Here is an 18713-nt window from a genome sequence, read left to right as displayed (position 1 = left end):
CGTCGCCATCATCATCATCAGCGGCGGCGGTGGCAGCAGCCTCTATAGAGCTGCTCGAAATAGCGGAGAAGGGAAGTGTCACAGACTGGACGGACGAGGCGACTAGTAGCGAGGCAGGCGAGCGGTTGAGCGAGCGCTGGTGCAAGCAGGCGGCACCAGCCACTCCCACTATTTGAACGACTACAAGAACCGCTGCTGCTCCGGCCGCGGCGGCGGCGGCAAAGAGGCGCAAAAGAAGGGTAAAGAAAGCAGAGGACGCTGGAGGCTGCTTGTCTTCTCATGTTGTTTGGCAAGAAGTCTCGCCGTAGACCGACGGTTGTCTACTGCGCTGTACTGATCTGAGAACTGTTGTATAGCTGGTAGAGGCAGACAGTTGCAATACTGTTGACATGCATGAATCGCTGAGAAATAAACGGAGAAAAAACTAGCGACGCACACAGAAGTAGGATAAGTTCAGTTGATCTGAACTGTCCTTCTCCAGTTCACTCCGCTGTCGAACGAAAGCTGTGCGACGAAGCTGAATTTTGCTGAGGACGCCAAACGAAGTAATTGGCCGACCACGCAACGAGGGCAAGCGACATCAGTACAGAAAACTCTACCTGATCAACTGTTAACAGAAGGCGAAGAGAAAAGGTTCGTGCGACTGTGACCGTGAGTTAGTTAGTGAGCGAGCACGCGTGGTGCCACCTCTTCCTGTAAATCACATACATACTCGTGTTAGCTGGAGGACTGTGAGCATACAGATATTTATGTAAAACTCGAGGAGAACAAATCGCGCTTTAGAAACACCTGCGGTTGAGCTGAGCTTGAAGGAGCAGCGTTTCAAGGAGGCAACACCCATATCGAAAGACGGAATCAGCAAACGACACGTAGAAACTCCAACCAAGTAGAGCAGCAGTCGACGATTTGTATGTATTCGTGTGAACTTGTTTCAGCAAAAGCACGCTGTTGCGAAGTCGTTAGTGAAACGACAAATGTCTAGCCGCGTGACGTCGCTGACTCGGTGAACTAAAGGATACGGTGCTTCGCGTCTAGTGAAGTATAGATATATCCATGGTTACTGTAGTTGATTGCATTATTATTTAATTCTGTGTATAGTGTGGTTGGTAAGAGCGTGCCTCTGTCCGTGGCAATTGTGCGTCATACTTCGTCGTCGCCGCCGCCGTTGAGAGGGCAAATTGCTCGTGAGCGCGCTGCGGAGTTATCCGCAGGTGACATTACGCGTAACTTCCTTCAACGACAACCACGGCGACAACAGCTACCTGTTTGGCCACAACAGCTTCGATTGTGTAATGATCCAGTATGCGACAGGAATAAGGTGTCCTGCAATTACAAGTGATGCCTATTACTATTGCCGGTACGAAAACGCCAGACACCGAAGGGCAACTTAATAGAGAAAAGTGCAAGGCAACGTTATAGCATTTTTCGCAGAGACTCAATTCGTGCTGAGGTCAATGATGGCGACGATAGTTGAGGCCAACAAGTGAACCAGCAGTAAATGCGCTGCATCAGTCCATGATCTGTCAGTCCACTGACGCCTGTGCCCGCATGTGCGTCTCTATGCGTGTATGTGCCGCCGGCCATAAATACCTGTTCACTTTCGACGAGAGAAAGGCGCGTTGCATTAGAGAAGGGAGCGCACACATTGCTGCTTCTGTAGCGGCGGTGGCGGCGGCAGCAGCAGCAGCAGCGGACCGGACCAGACCAGGCCGGGGCGACCCTGAAGGAGATCCAGAGAAGCCGTCACAGCACGTCAGCTTCAGCGCTAGTACCATCCGGCCGATGTCGTTTTAGGCGCTGCTGAACTACGACGTCGACGGCGCACAGCGCGCTGCTCCTACTGCTGCTGTTGCTGTTGCTGCTGCTGCTCACTCGTAGGAGTCATCAGGTGGCGCGTCGAACGGAGGAGCCACAACCACTTGTTGTACGCGCAGTGCTGCTCCGGAGTGGCGTCGGTGTGGCCGCTGGCAACGCCGCCGCTGGCGCCGCCGCAGCCGTCACCGCCACGGCCGCCCCAAGCCGAGGCCAGATATCAAATAGCAGCGGCTGGCGTTCTCTCCTCAAACAACACGTTACCGGAGTATTTTGCGGTGCCGTGTGCCGGCTTACCCCACAAGGACAGCCAATCGACTAAGAGACCAGCCCAATCTTTGCTATAGTAATACTATTGCGAAGAGAAGTTTGCTGCAGGTGAAGAGCTATACATGTACATAGAGTAAGTGATCTGTGCCATCGTGATCGTCCTCGCCGTTGTCCGCGCTGCTCTGCGCGCCCGCTGTGAAGTCGAGGCGGGAGTGCAGCGCAGTCGTTACTCCGAAATCCGGTAACGTCCATCAGTCAGTGCGGAGGAAAGAAACGAGGCTGCTGAAAGGGCTAAGCAGGAAAAAAGCCATCTCTTTTCGCCTCACATACGGAATATCCCTTTCGTTGTACCGGTGCCGCTCGTCGCTGTCGAAGGCCATCACTACCTGCCAAAGCAACATCTTCGCGCCGCTCACTACTGAGATGAGGTTATAAGGGAAACCTGCGCAACCTCGATTGATCTATTATTGTCTTCGGTGTCTTTGTCAGCGTTCGGGAGCCACTTTCCACGAGCTGGCCCTCATCGTCGTCTTCTTCGGAAGCACCATTCGAGGTGGTACTCACGACGACGGCGATAACGACGACACCGACAACAACAAGGAATAGCTCTAGCGTTATTAGTTCGGTTGTTATGTAGTGCGCGTTGAGTTAATGGTAAATACAAGCGAATAACCCTGTCGTTGTCGATTAAGTGACCTCGCACGTCTTGAACTTATCGTTTGCCTTCGCCGCTGCTGGACCTACAAGTGCCAATGCCAGCAACCCCCAACACAGGTGGGTCGTGGCTCATGAGTGCAGAGTGAGCGGCACATATTAGGTCAGCCAGGACAACGCGGCAAGGACTCAAATTGCTGCTACTGCCCTCCGCAGCAGCGGTAGTAGTAGTAGTAGTAGTAGTAGCGGCGGCTGTAGCAACCGCAGCGTCATCGGCGTATGGTTCAGAAGCCAAGGAGAGATCGGCAAGAAGTGCAAGCCAAGTGAGTCAATAGGGATTATTACTGACACTAACATCTATCGGCCTGTGATAATAACAACAGTATAATATAGGAAGAAGAAAGGCGGGGATTGAAAATATTGCTATTGCTTTGAGCTTTTTTGGACTAGCTATACTCGTTGCGACGTAAACCACAACGACGGCGTTGATTCAACAAAATCGCTTTGAAGGTGCCGAGAAAGTTGTAAGCTAGAAGTAGTGAAAAATTAAAAGTTGTTGGAGAAAAAGATAACCAATTGAACGATTAAATAGGCTAAAGAAAGCTATTCGTGACGGTTGTGGCACTGCCTAGCTTACGATAACAGCGGAAGTGACCAGCGCGGTAATGGATCAACTCTCTGAACTTGGTCTGGACTCAGGCCTCGGTACGTTCGAGCCACAACAGCGGGCCCGTTCAAACACGTGGCCCCTGCCAAGGCCGGACGACTTTGTCGACAAAGATGACGCCAATCTGGATGGCAAGAGCAGTGATGCCCAGGACAGCAGCCATGCCGGTGGGGCATCGGGACCTGCGCCGAAGAAGACGCAATCGCGGCGTAATGCCTGGGGCAATATGAGCTACGCGGACTTAATTACCCAGGCCATTACGTCAACACCCGACAAACGTCTCACGCTGTCGCAAATCTACGACTGGATGGTGCAAAATGTATCATACTTCAACGATAAAGGGGATTCCAACAGCTCCGCCGGATGGAAGGTATGTTAATCAGCCCAAAAAGCCGCTGAAATTTTTTGTACGTAGAGTATTTGAGCGACACTTCAACAAATCTATACCTAGCAATATCGTCGTATAAAAGGTTATATATGAAGATAAAAGGAATACTTTGAATATGACTAGCGAACGGGTCAGGTTCCGAACCGAAGCCTCAGTCGCAATGAGTGGTCACCGTCAGAATTCAGACCTCTTGCACACGCTGGCAATTCAGTCAAAAATCTGTTCTTACTAAGATATAGCCTCAGAAACAAAGCATTAGAGAGTCCATATTTAGGTGCCGTATATTATCGTTATTATTATGAAGACACATGAGGCTGATGTCTCGTCATACAATGCGCTTATAAAGCAATAAAACAAAGTTGTGCCATACAATATCTTTGCCGTAGATGTGTTACGTTTATAGGTGGGTAGCTGGCAGCCTAGCATCGATTATTAACATGAGCCTCGTTGTGATCGCAGATGGCGAGCAGCTCTATATGTAACGCGATAACTGTTCAGCAGACTATGCATACTAGGGCTGTGAACGGGGCGCTAATTAAGGTCCATCTGGCTTTATTTACTATAGGCGCTTAAATTGTTTGTGCTTAGGTAATTTAGATGCGTGGGGTACCTTCCGTGAAAGAAATACCGTGTGTTGTTATTGAGCAAGCAGTTTTTCAAAATTGCTTTCTTCATTCAATTCTAGGCCAGATTTATGCAAACCATACGAGTAATTGTTTCAACACTGCTAGCATAGGCCAATTGAGGTGTCCTTTGGCATGTTTGTAGCATGTTTAATAGCAAACTTGCGCTTTCTTTGTCCTCTTTGCGCTAGTAACTTTTAGTTTCAGAAAAATTAATTCGGTCTACATCGATAACCATGATCGATGAGCTAGGCAGAGTTAGGTAGGTACTAGTAGATAGGTGTGCTGGCCATTTGTACCACCCAGCTGGCGTGCCTGTTTGCACACCAATTGGTAGCCATTGCAATGGGTAGGTAGGACGGCAACATCTCATAGGATATATTGGGATAACCTTCTAATGAAGATATTGCCTTATTGTTGTTGTTGGCAAAGTGTCAGGCTTTGCAGTACAGTGTCTGTGACGTAATCTCAAAAACAGCGGATAGCGATTGTATCTAAGGTATCCTAGATAATATTTCTCGTTTATGGCATAATGCGTATGGGCCAACGGGATTCAGGTTTGGAGATATCTCCAGTTTCATCTAATACTTAGTTGAGCCGAGGGGTTTCCTAGAGACCCGTTAAGGACATCGCCTTGGATTAGCAATAGGCGATAGTTGCCGGTACATAATTACAAACTAGTAAAGAACCAAGACTTTCATTCGAGATCAGCCGAATAGAAATACTCGATGCTAGTGAATAGAAATAGCAACTAGCCCATAATGTGTTTATTTCAACTGAATAGTTTTAGTGACTTTGTGTTGGCCTAGCTTAGCGTTCATTAATCTATGGGTTCTTTTTGACATTTCACAACTTTTGACCTTTTCAACTCTCCTTTCATCCACATTCTAAAGAGCCATGTGTCTATGTATAGTCTCAGATCGATAAAACAATAGAACTTGATCAAATGGAGGACCTTAGTATGTAATATTGAGTTCTTCTAAAGCGTAAAGATTCAGCAGCGGCAGGTTCGTTTCCCGTAATAACCCCTGATAACGCCCTTTGAGCACTGGCCGATGGCAGGCTTTTCCAGTCAATTGCTTTCTCTCTAAGTTATCACCCTCTCAGTTATGCAAATAGTAATGCCCAAATAGTGATAATGCTATAATGGGTTGTTATTGTTGGTCACCAACGTTGCGTGTTGGCATTTCATATTTATCGATTATGATGCACGCACATTGCCACCTGCGCCCTCCTTCGTTCCTCGCTGTTTTTCCACTCAGTCACTTAGGACATGGATTTGCTGCCATTAGTTCTCCTCGCAGCATTTCAACGTTGTCACCGAGCGTCTCAATGGGACTGAATAACTAAAAAACGATCTGGTTAGCGATTTACAGCATGAAAACGGGAGACGAAGATAACAAAAAACAAACCTCAAAAAATAAAAGCTTTCCCTCTCTGTTTTGGCGGCAATTTTTCATGTTATTTAGCCGGCAACAAAGCCCAAAGCTGTCGTCACAAGCATAAACAACTGTTACGTCCGCCTATAGTCAAGGGCAACAGAATCGCGTATAATTATTACGACTACTTTAATAGTTGCTGGAAACGTTATTAGTGCGTACCACTTGACACTTTTTAAACTGTTCGTACGAAGATCATAGTGATATAGGTTTAAAGTTCTAGTTTACCCAATTATGATTGTGTTATCACTGACTATTATCCCGCAATTATCATAACCCGTAGTTGCAGCCCATACCGTGATATGGTTTCGATAACGTAGCAGTTACCTTGGTGAGCAGGCTATGGCGCCATCGTTTCCTAGACAATTGACTTTTTTGAAATCTTTGACAATTTTAAAACTGCAGTATCACTGTAGTGTCTCTATGTATATACCTATATAAATATATATATCGATTCTAACGTCAGTTAGCGAGTTGGTAAGTAAGCAGCGTCAATTTCGACGGCTCAGCTTGAGCGAGCAGGCTGGCCTCACATTGTCCCACTACGACCGTCTACTGTTCTTGATTCCCTATCAGACGCATCAATGAGATAGACGACGGCGCATATGCATGAGCCACACGGGGAGAAGTACACATATCCAAACGGATATAGATAAATGGCAAGTTGCCAAGCGCTGAGGATCGGCCGCTGCAGTCGTCAGCTCTCATTCGACGGGTAGTAGCAGTAGTGGTAACGGCCGAGACCATCTGGTTTTTGGCCGCAGCAACGGTGACGACGGTGGCTGCCGATGATGCTTGCGTGATTGTTGCAAGGAATTGTGCGCGTATACTCTTTCTGCGCGGATGTGAACTTTCGTTAACAACGGCCAATTGTAGTCACCCTACGATAAATATGTAGCTCTTCTTCCGTTTAACGATGGAAACTTAAGAGCCTACTGCAGGAGCTATTATATGTATAACATTCTCCGCAGTTCTCAGGAAGGGCGCCAACAATTGCGCTCATCCAGTAGGTTTTGTCTGGGTGAGGAAAAGGGGGAGTGCAAGAACTTTAGCAGAAGTGCCTACAGCTACGGGCACGTACATTCAATACGTACAATTCAGCATCTACGCATACACAGTCACATGCAAACGGCTACGCCAGTGCTCTTTTGCTATCCTTTGTGCTGTCGGTCAGCGGTGCTGTTGTGTACAGCACGCGGAGCTACGCTGCCACGTGCGATCTTAAGGATTCGGTCCGCTTTCACCATTGGCTCGAAAGTTTTTCCCAGCATTCAGCCGACGGTGTGCTCCATTTTCGTATGCTAGTATATATGTATGTGTCCGTCTGTCGATGCCTGTTCTCTCACTGCTGTCGTCTTCTTGTCTTTCTTGCCGTCTTGCCTGTTACGCCTTCCGTCATTGGAACTGCTGCTGCTGCTGCTGCTTCGGCCGTCGGTAGTTCGGAGTTGCTGCTTAGTGGCTATTGCTTGCCGGCGAGGGGGCGCGCGTCGTTGCTACGTATCGTACTCGTAATAGCGATGCTAATGGTAGTGCTAGGTTAGAGACGGCCTGCTAGTCAGCAGCCAGTCAGTCGCCCAGCGCCTTTCGCGCTGTATGTTGCAGTTCGACGTACCAAGATGGCTAACCGACGGACGGATCGACCACGCAATCGTCGAATAGCAACGCTACTGTTGCCTCAGTAGCAATACCAGCAGCTCCTACCGCTACTCTCGTTATTGGTCGTCGTGGTTAACTGTGCCACAGGTGCACAGATGATGGATGCACAGGCAGACACCGAACCGTCATCAAGCTGTTGACGCCGGTTAAAGGAATGTAGCCTAGTAGAGGGATACGGAACACGTAATGGCGATAAATGATCGCCGTTGTTGCCCTGGGGGTCGCCGGGTCGCGAGTCGCGCTAGATTGCGACTGGGAAAAGAAATGATACAGCTTTCTGATAATTTCTCGTATCGTCAATGATAATAGGACGCTGTTGCTCGAACACGTATCCTACGCGATAAATAGATTATATCAGAAATGTATACGATGAGGCATGGTTTTAAACATAGTATCAGGTTTACATTGTGTTGATCAGTTGTCATTGCAGTTCCTTTTACTGACAATATACTTATAGTTTTTTTTCTGTTTTCAGCATTATTAATTATAGCATTTTCCCTAATCGAGTTTGCTGTTATGGTAATGGCATTACCCGAAAATTGCGATTGCCTTAGCAACTGAATGTTTTAGAAAAAAAAATGCGGTTTACAGTCATTGGGCTGATACGCTATTTTGGGTTTTTTTTTTTTGTTGCAATTTTGAAAAGTAGCATTTACTTGAATTGAGACCAGTCGACTTTTCTCTAAAGTTCATTTATTCCATAAAATCATGAATTATATTAAACCGCTAACTACAATGTATTTCGGCAGTGCTTGCAAAGAATCAGAATGAGTCATCACTCCACCGTCTCTCGAAAGACAGTTTGTCTTTAATATATGTATATAATAGGTTCCCAAAAGTGGAGCCAAGCTTATCCAATGTGTAATCGTCATATTCAGTCGCCCGTTGGAGATTCGAGCAGTAAAACAATTGCAGTGTGTATCCCCCACTCCCCCCCACGAGTGAAATACCCTCTCAGCTCATTGCCGTGGTAGTTGGCTATCTGTCCCATACTATTGATGCAGTACTGTTTCCGCATCCCACAGCATAATTTATTCCGCTCTGTAGCGTTCCGAGCTTTCCTCAACGATATTTTTATAGGACGTATGTCTGTCTGCGTAAGTGTATGCGATCAAACATTGAATCGGTCAGTCTAAAAACACGATTTAGTCGGACACTTTCCCTGACGCGAGCGAACTATAAAGTTATTGTTTTAATAGCTAGTAAAAACCGCCTTGTGGTAGCATATATACAGTTATCTGTAGGTCTGAAAGGGGCAACAGAGTGATCCGTCAGATCGAATCTGGTAAAACGCAAATTCATATCGCACAATTCCGGTGGCTTCGTCAACCGCCTATGGCTGTTTCGAGATCCACAAAAGCAATCATTTTAGATAATAATAAAGCGAGCGTTTGTGTTTGGTTCTATAGTTAATATCTCTATGTTGAGTTAGTGGGCAACAAAAGGCACTGACAATAGGCTCTCACGTGTTATCGTTGATTTAATGCTTCTATCGTCTTCTATTAATGAGGTCTACTTATGGAGGACGAGCGAATTACGGTAGTCAGTTGTAAAAATATATAAAAGAAATTACGTGTTGCGACCATTTTAGGGGGGTAAAACTGTAGTCGAGGTATCAGTGGTTTATTTGATAGAATTTTGGCGAAGAATGCTCAGCAGTCGTTGACACACTGACATTGTTGACCGCCTATAGAAAATTACAGTCTGGTGATGTTGAAAGTGATAGCGTTGTAACTCTTTTTAAATAACAGGAATTTGCTTACGGCTAATGAAGTTCTATCGAAATCCATAAGTTACATAGGTATGCGAGCGAGGAATAGCTACGCTTCAGGATTCGGCTACTGACTTTGTATAAATATTAGAAAAAAAAAAATTAAAACGTTTGCTTCTCTATGCCAACTTTATAGCAATTCCAAAACCGCGACAACACGATCTGCTTATACGTTGAACATTTTACTTAATCAAGCGTGTATATATATATATATATATATACGCTTAGAAGAATAAACTGTAACGTGTATGATCGACAGATCGACTGTTGTACAGGGCCTGAACACGCTGTATGAACACGATATTCCGTTTATGCTTGAGATCATCCTCTAGTGGTTTTGATTTGTAAGACTCAAATGAACACAATGAACTCACTAATATGGACATCGATAAATTATAACACAGAAACGATAGAATATCTTGGGATATTCCAACGCGCGTACACGTCTAGCTGCAAACGTATGGGAAATAGCAAATAGTTCCTCACGTATAAATATAGCGTCAACAACAGCCTGACAGTTTATGAAACTGGCTGAAAAAGTACAATTATACGATGGAGCTCGTGCCGAAGTGATGGAGACTAAGGACTCAGGACTTTGATGCGTATATGTGCCTCGGAATTGTAGTGAATGAGTAACCATTGTGGCGTTACCGTTGAGACTGAGGGAAATGCCGAACTCAGACATCGACAGCCGCCATCAGAATGAAATACGCTGGTGTTTCTTCGATACAGTCAAAAATAACCGTACCTCGACTTACCTGTGTCGTTGCTTCCGCTTTGAGCGTCTGACCCGGTCAATTAGTAGGGTTTGTGATTGACCTTCTTCAAAATTTTCTGGGCTTATAACGACTCTACGCTTCTCCTAGCGTAAAGCTGTCTATTACCTGTAATCGGACTGTTATTACGTGCTAGTGGGGCTTTTTGTGTATACGCAAAGTAAAGCAGCCCGTATGGGGCTATTATAAGGTATCATTGAAGTAAATTTTATTGCACGATGGCTATATTTTCATGAGTTCAACATACATAACATAACAAAAGAAATACAAAAAATATATACACTCTTTAAGCCGGTCATGACTTGTTTTTTTCCAGAGTGTAGCGTCAACGAGTGGATTAATATTAGCTTTTGACTGAAGAAAGCTCATGCTAAATAGCGATCGAAAGCGTGAACATGTAGCAGAAATATAAGGACAATAGTTCAGAGAGTTTCAGGCCGATCCAGCGACACAACTTACAATTACTTGGATAAAATATGGGTTCAAAACAGACATAACTGTTCCTAGGCAACGTTCGGTTCGGAAGACCAACAACATCGTCGAGTTTTACTAGCTAAAAGAGAACAATGGGAAGTTATAGGGAAACGTCTATAAAATAATCAAGTGGTGAGCTTGGCATCAGCAAATGAAAGCTCCGTCACATTTGAATCGAAGGCGTATTCATTAGGATTGGGTTACACCAGTATTTGGCACACTTATTATGACCTTATGTAAAATGGGAAAAAAAATTGATTACCGCTTGCTCTAATCTTTTATCCCGTTTTCTCGGTTAACAGTAGCAGCTATTCGCGTATATCATGCTACGGGTTTTCGCGGCAGCTAAATGAAAGCCTCCTAACAGCGTCCAGTCGCTCGAGAAAAACTCGTACGCTGACCGAGACAGCATTCGCTCGTACTGGTTACCGAACTGCCTGACCGTCATATCTTATTACTGCTGCCACTGCGAACAGAATACGATTCCCACGCAGCTCTTAAACCGGCATGTTAATGGGAAACAGGCGATTGTTAAGGAAAAAAGCTGTCTTTTAAACTCAAGTAGAACATAATGTGTGTCGATTTCATTTAACTGCTTGCGCTGCTATCAATTTCCCTCTTAAAAATTGTGAAACGTCCAGACGATTGAACCTATTGTTGAGGATTAAGTGATGGATTCGGCAAATCTATTGTATAATACATAGGGTGATTTGACAGTATACGGTTAGAACTTACTTATCTTAAGGACATGTTATGTAGGCATCGATAGTGTAGCATGCTGTGGTTCATTTGCTTTGTTCGTTATGCCTAAGTTAAAAAAAAGCCATGTGAATTGGTCCGCTTGGGATAAAAACACCGTGTCTCGACAGGCAGCACTAAGAAAAAATCTCGCTATTTTCAATGGCCACACACACGCACCCCGTTTTCTCCCAGGTGTACTTTTGTACGTTTGACTGTGTATTATTTCGAAACTTTTTTCAGATAGTCGATTACTACATGAGGTCGGCTGAGTCACAGTGAAAGACTCTACGCAAGTTTAATCTCGATGGATCGAGATTCGACTGACGTCCCGCCACGTCGTGAACGTACCCATAGACCCTAGACAGAGGTGACGTATCTGTTTACTAGTTCGTAAACAAACAACATTCGAGAAGCGGCAACAACAACAAAAGCAGAAAGAGTGGTAAAGATATCTGGCAGGAAACCAAGATCCAACAGGTTTCTCCAAAGGGCAGTCGCCTTTCTCCGTTTTTTTTAGTACTCAGTTGTCGATTGACGTACAAAATAAGCTGCACTCGTCCTACGTCACTTTCACTTCAGTATTGGCCTATTGAGTGTAACTCCGTAATCTTGCTTGCGTCGTCTGAAGAAATCTTATCTATCATCGGGGTCAGTAGACTGGGAAACAGGAATTACTACGCCGACGTCTAGCTCAAGCGCTACCTTCACATGGCCGACTGCTATCGGGGCGCCAACGGCCAGTAGTCCTCGACAATAGCACCAATATCAGTTGCGTTGTGACCTGACCATAAACTCTAAAAATATTACCTGAAAGGCAAAATTTTCTTTTACTTATTTTTATAGTGAATATTAAAAGTGTGTCCGCATACTGATTTTCGTCTATGGCTTTCATTTACAGGGCTAAATACAACCTGACTTTTATTGCTGATCATCGTTAATAGTTATTAGTTGGAACTGCAATCAAAATCGGTAATACGGCACTGTACATACGCTACGATTGAGCCCGAGGTTAGTTTTACCTCGTGGATAACCTTAGATAAATGAAATCTATATTCTGTAAACAATGTCCAATGTGGCGACACTTACGCAAGCTAAAAAAGCATAAATTCACAATGAAAATCTCTTTGCAAAGACGGTATGTAATCGCTATTGGTGATAGAAACTAAGGCTAAAAGCGGTGATAACCATAGTGACACAGCCAAGGCAGTTGCAACGGTGATTCTCCATCTTCTGTTGGCAACCTCTGAGGGCTGTCTCTTTTGACTACTATGAGAGCGCACCGTTTACGTGCAACTCGGCATTCATAGTCCGAAGGTGTCCTAACCCAGGCTGAGAAATTATTAGACCCATGTTAACAGCGGCCAGCTTTGCTTCACGCGGCTGTTGCTATGAGCTGAAATGAGCCATCTCGACCATGACTCAGGATCAGCCGAGCCACTAAGATTCTGCTCTTTGCTTGGTGTTTACACGCGGAAAATCGTACGTTGTGTACAACAGAAAGGGCTCCTTTTGTACTACGGTTAGGCAATAAACGATCTAATACTATGACAGGTCTAGGTAGTTGTTCAATGGGCGCACGCGCCGACGAAACGACGTGATCCTTTATAGCCTGAGCAGTGGTTATTTGGTGCTAACGCGAATGGTTAAAACGCTTTGAAAATAAGCCTTTCTCCTTAGTGGTGACGGTAGTCGTCGCGCGTTGGCTATGTAACGCTAAGAGGATGAAAACAGTTCGGCTATATATACGCAGTTCGCAGTGACGCACAGTCAGACACAGTAACATAGAAGAGGAACTACTGGCAGGCCAAATGTTGTCTTTTGCTGCGCGTACATCATGAACACAAAGTAAACCGCGAATTTCTATTACCGTGATCAAGGCATAGAACTTACTCACTTGGGTTGCACATTAGCCAAAAGGATATTATTCTTACATGTTATAAATTCCACATGTAGCTGGTTACATTCATGATCATTGTGCATTTCGTTATAGGTCCTTTGGGCTTTGTTGACTTCTTAATTAATCTTATTTTCCTTTTTTAAATATATCTCGCCTAGTATGTAAAGCTCTGTTATAGTTCAGTTCTACGTAGGGCTATCACTGTGTGCAAAGCTGCTGATCTCCCGACCTAATAGACGTCCTCGTTAGTAAATCTGCTATTCTAGGCGTGGCTGAAAAATGAAAAGTTCTCTAATTGCTGCTTCTGAATTGGCTGTGGGGTGTCCTTCAATACGCATGCTAAAAACGCAAGCTCATCATTCAGGAATGCCTGTAACTAATCGCGGGTTCTGCACCTCCATCTGTTTTAACCTTATAAAAAAAAACAGTAAAAAAAAAAATAAGTTCTGCAGCACTACGACGAGCCGGCAGTTAGTTAAGAAGATTATCGACATCCATGGATCTTAAGACCTAGCCTTTAAGGTTGTTTCCGTCCCGTCCCGCAGCCATCGCGACCGTCATCACCATCACCGTCGCTACTGCCGGCGTCGCCTGCTGGCTTGCTCCTACAGTCCTTTGACATAATTATTTTTGTAAGAGAACAAAGAAAACAGGACTTACTTCGTTGCGGACGACAGGCAATATCACCTTGTCTTACAACAGCAAGCTACCTAATCTAAACTGGCAATGAGTAAGTGACTGGTCTGCAATACGGATGCGAAATTGAGAAATAGAACTAGCAAAAAACATACCACTAAATGGCACCCGAGGTTGCCTTTTTTATTCTATTTAACGCGTTATTACCAAGGAGCTCCCCACGGAGGTGTTGACAATAAGCAGTGTCCATGATTTGGTAGAACACAGCCTATTAAACGGGGAATTAAATACACCAGTCAAACCATAACATCTCCATGCCCTCTTCACTGACCTACCATTTATATCAAATAGAACAGTTACATAGAGAGCAAACGGTGATGTTCTTTCAAGTGTTCTAATTGACGAGTAATGGATAAATCATATAGATATGCACAGATATCAAAGAGGATGCCATTTACCAATACTGAATTTGCTTATTTCAGACCGAGCACGTCCCTTCTATTATTATTATTGGAAGCCTTGTAGGACAGTACGTGTGTTTGTCTATGTGTGCGAGCGCATAGGCCATAGATTTATTTCATTGTGAATTCATCAGCTCCCATCTGTAATCATTCCAGCTGGGGTCCAGACGTTAATCTTCATCCTGTGGTAATGGTTATGATATGTCGTTCCATGAACTAGTGACCATAGCGAGATAGACGATTGCACCAGTGTGAAGCGGTATTTTGGGCTAGCTGAATCCGTTCACGTCAGTCAACATTGTTCTTACCTTCCTACGAACCCTGTAGGATCTTATGTGACCTTCTTGGCTCAACGAACGACATGCAATCGTGTACCCTGTTTCATTCTCCGTACAACTAGTTTCCATGTACGAGCATTGGATGAATATTAGGTATTGCCATGATACGGATATACATACACATACATAGATATTGCTTACTTCCGACTTTTAAGAAAATGTTGATTAACTGAAGATTAAAGAAGTTCTAAAGACAAGGCTGCTTGTGGAAAGACTAGGCGAGCTTTGTTTTCGAGCAAACTCCATTGCGCCATTATTAGAGCAGAGAAGTTGTAGTTTCCATTAAAAAAAAAAAACTTTGCATACATGTCTAATAAATAGTTAGCAGATTCAATTTCTGTTTTTTCGAGTGCATAATACAGCCTCGAACAGACACCTCGAAGGTTCGTTTTCTCTTGATTAATTGTTGGACATACTTGATAATACGATGATATTTGCCCCTTCATTGTCATGCACTTTATCTCAATTTGGGCACGTGTGGCCGCGCAAATGCGTGTCAAAAAAAAAAACTACTACAGCCACTGCGCTTCAAGCTATTCAGAATGAGTTATATAAGGATTACGAGCTACCAACTGTTAAACAGAGGTGTAGTCTTCTCAGCATCATGTCTTCAGCATCATGTTCAACGTATAAAAACCGCGGCTCGCTTTCAACAAAAATTTTATTACACAGTCTTACAGACGTTGTAGAAAAACGACTTTGTCTTGGGGCTGAAAACAGGGTCTATTCGTTAGCAACAGCTCACATCTTCACTGATTAAAGTGCACCGTTTGACCGCCTTAAACACCTCGTGGGACTGCCTCCAACGATCTCTTCGCCACTGAGCCTTGTTGTTTCGGAACAAACGTCTATTTTGACTTGAGTATTAAATACTGTTCCATTATTATTTTTGATCTCGATTACGGGAGACAAGTAGCGATAGTATGAGCCTATGCTATCTGAATGACACCAGGATGAATCAACACAAACCGGTACCAACTCTCTGCTGTCAGTTGCTATTCCAGGACCCAGATCAATGATTCTCTATAAGATCTTTTTCTAAAAATAGTTCGAATCTTCTAGACTTTAGCTATTTTATGACAATCGTCTTTTAATTGTCCATTTAAGCTAAACGGCTTAATCAGTGAACCGCCCTGCTCTCCTTCGATAATAGTGTTTTTTTATTATTGTAATACGTTTATTTAATTTGGCACTTCTGTTTTTATATTCTAATGTTTATATATTCGTTTCTTAAACCTCTGTACCATTACTAGTCGTTGCAAATCAGTGAAGATTAAATATTTCATAAGAACGAATGGTACAAATGGTGCTAGTTTCACCTTTTCACTTTCGGCCGCCTGTTAACATTAGAGCACTAAGTGTACCTTTCGAATTAAGTTAGACCTATCTGCCAAAAGCAAAGTGGGTTTTACCATCCTCTAATACAAACGCAGCCCAAAATGTGTAGAATGGATATGATTTCACTATTACTGACACCGTTGTGATGTTTCATCCTACAGACAAGTTGAACTCTGTGAAATGATCCGTATAGAGTAATCGATAATCTTGCCAGTAAATTGTGGTAGCAGAGCGTCACGGCAGGTTGAAGTCCATAAGCACGTCCATAAAAATGTATGGATAGTTACCATGGGTTACGTAAATCACGGATATCGTGGTTCTTTCGTGGTCGTCATGGAATATTTCTTACGTGATACCCCCTTTACATCGACTCCTCTATTGACTCCGTCACTACTAGGGAGCACTTATCATTCGTACTTGTTGTAAGTGTACGGCTGTGCCAAGTGGACTAGGGGCAATGAAAGCTCTACGACGCGAGGCCAACGGCTGTTCTAAACAGTTAGCAGGAAGTATCATGAAACCCTCTGATGATAATGTTGATGATGAAACCTGTAAAGATGACGGTAAGAACAGTAACAATAGTGACTTTATCGCAGCAGCAGCAACCCCCGCAATCAATAAGAATTTTGGATTAGTCAACATTTTCTAGTGCACGAAACGCTGTCTGGGGTGATGATGACAATCATCGTAAAAACGCTGTGCGCTTCGATGTCGCATCGTCACTAATAAATAGGACCATTTGGTATACTGTTGCTAATATGGCCGATTGAGAACTCTTTATCCGACTATGACTGTGGGGATTTTCAAGAACGGACTTATTAGTAGCTAGCTCAATTGTACTGCAGATACAACCTTTCCAGGTTTGGGCGTTGCGTTTATGCTCGTTGGGATAGTCGCGTCCTTATAGTACACCGAAAAAAAAAATCAGAGTTATTTAGCGAAACTAAGTAACCTTAAAAAGCCAGCCAGCCAGCCAGCCAGCCAGCCAGCCAGCGTCAATGTTTTTTTTTTACATACTACAACTTTATCGTATCATGTTAAATTAAATAATACTCTCGGTTCGTATCGCAGCCAAGACACTAAATTGAGCACATGGTCTCTTCGTTATTTAACATAACGGGTATCGGTTTAAACCGGCAGGTCGCGTGCCGACAGTGCCACGGCCAAGACGAGAACTGTGAATGAGCCGTCCGCGCTGGGCTTGGTCTTCAGTTCACTAAATTGGCTCCTATCCTCTTAACTCATTGGAGGTCCTTTTGGTCGGCCAGAGCCTTTCTTTTCGATTCTTTCTGGTCACCGACTCCTCGAAGTCTGCTTATTAATAATGCCAGTAGTTAAGTCAACCTCTAGCTAGCCTCAACAACCAGCTAGAAGTATGCATCTGCTTCTTGTAAAAAAGCTAGCGCCTCAACGAACATCACTATAAGACGAGACTCTATCTCTGTACGTGCAGCATTAGGCCACGTCTTGCTGACCTACTAGAAAAAGAAGAGCACGCAAACGGCTTTATGATGTTGCCGCCATTGCCGCTGTCCTCGATACCAGCGAACAACCAATGGGATACCAGCAGCGAGTAACGATGATAACGTGTCTGCTCTAGCTGTTCGCCCCTGTAACCGCAGCGACATCATTGATTGCATCGGGTGCCATACGGTCTTAGGCGAGTCAAACGACTTCCCGGGGAACCGAGAGAAAGAGGGAGAAATGATGAAGTCATTAAGCACTTACACTAGGTACGCATGCGCGTTATACGACGCCGGTGCGCTAGAGAAACACAGCGCCGATGGCGGCTAGCAGCGCGAGGAAATCTTGCTACGCACGACGACAATACAAATAATACCTATCTTCGTTCTGCTTGTTATTTTGTAGATGTTGTCATTTGCAGTTGACATTGTTGTACTTCTGGCCGCTACTGCTATGATTAATACAATGACGCTTTTATCTCGGTGAACGAAACGAAAAAGCAGACAAGCGCTGCTGCGTTGAGCAACAGCAGTTATCACCGACTGTTGCAAGGTGTGGCAGTCTCCTACTCCTTCTCCTTATCCTTTTCCTTGTTACTGTCTTCCCATTCGTCTTTATGGGTGACGTCACCGTTGTGTACCAACAATGCCTGCAGTCTCAATTGCGAGTAATCGTCAGATACCTTTGAACTACAACACGTACTTTGTGCGTCTAGACATATGTAGTTGCTGCGCAAGCCTTATGTCGACCAGACAACTGAACCCTACCAATCGCAAAATGCATTTTCCTAACAAGTATTCCTTGTTGCGTATCATTTTCCGTTCGTATAACGTAAGCAGCGGACTGAAGACGCTATTCGGTGGGTCACGTCCACATGCACACACACAGTTACATAGAAATGTACTATTCTGCACAGATGCCGAGACTGAGACATACGTAAAATGTCGCTGAACAAGGAACAGTGAAGCTACCGGGACGCAGAAGTGTGCGATTATCGCTCGCATTGAGCATGATGGCAAATTATTTTTATTCTATATTATAAGAATTCCATTATTATTCAGAGTATATTTTACTGCAATAAAAGAAGCACAGTCACGAGACCTTTTACGCATGTATGCACGGGTATATAAAGTGAAACAGGTTATGTCACAATTATATCGGTAGGATCTCAAAAAGCTTCCTGCGTTCACGCATACGGCATTACTGGTACACAAAATATTGACAAATGCAAAAACCGTCTAAAGTACAACATTCAGTAAGTATGTTCTCTGTATTTAAGAGTATGTGCATTGCTTCAGCATATATATG

The 18713-nt window shown here is 44.2% G+C and overlaps 1 protein-coding gene and 1 long non-coding RNA gene across 2 annotated transcripts in view; one reads left to right on the top strand and one right to left on the bottom strand.

The window, feature by feature from the left end:
* The first annotated feature begins 104 nt into the window (after positions 1 to 104).
* Positions 105 to 18713, top strand: part of foxo (forkhead box, sub-group O) — a 99789-nt gene continuing 81180 nt past the window's right edge. Inside the window, exon 1 of the mRNA XM_022789937.2 lies at positions 105 to 3773. Within this exon, the coding sequence (XP_022645672.1) occupies positions 3402 to 3773 (372 nt within the window). The 5' untranslated portion in view covers positions 105 to 3401. The remainder of the gene's footprint in view (positions 3774 to 18713) is intronic.
* Positions 13953 to 17546, bottom strand: LOC147757959 (uncharacterized). The gene is made up of 2 exons (XR_015319927.1): positions 16794 to 17546; positions 13953 to 16490 (listed from the first exon to the last, which is right to left on the bottom strand). It is a non-coding gene; the product is annotated as an uncharacterized LOC147757959 (long non-coding RNA).

The sequence above is a fragment of the Varroa destructor genome, unplaced genomic scaffold (assembly GCF_002443255.2).
Source record: "Varroa destructor unplaced genomic scaffold, Vdes_3.0 BEIS01000002.1, whole genome shotgun sequence".
Lineage (NCBI taxonomy): Eukaryota > Metazoa > Arthropoda > Arachnida > Mesostigmata > Varroidae > Varroa > Varroa destructor.
The sequence above is the reverse complement of the archived record's forward strand: the minus strand, read 5'-3'. Positions and strand labels throughout refer to the sequence as shown.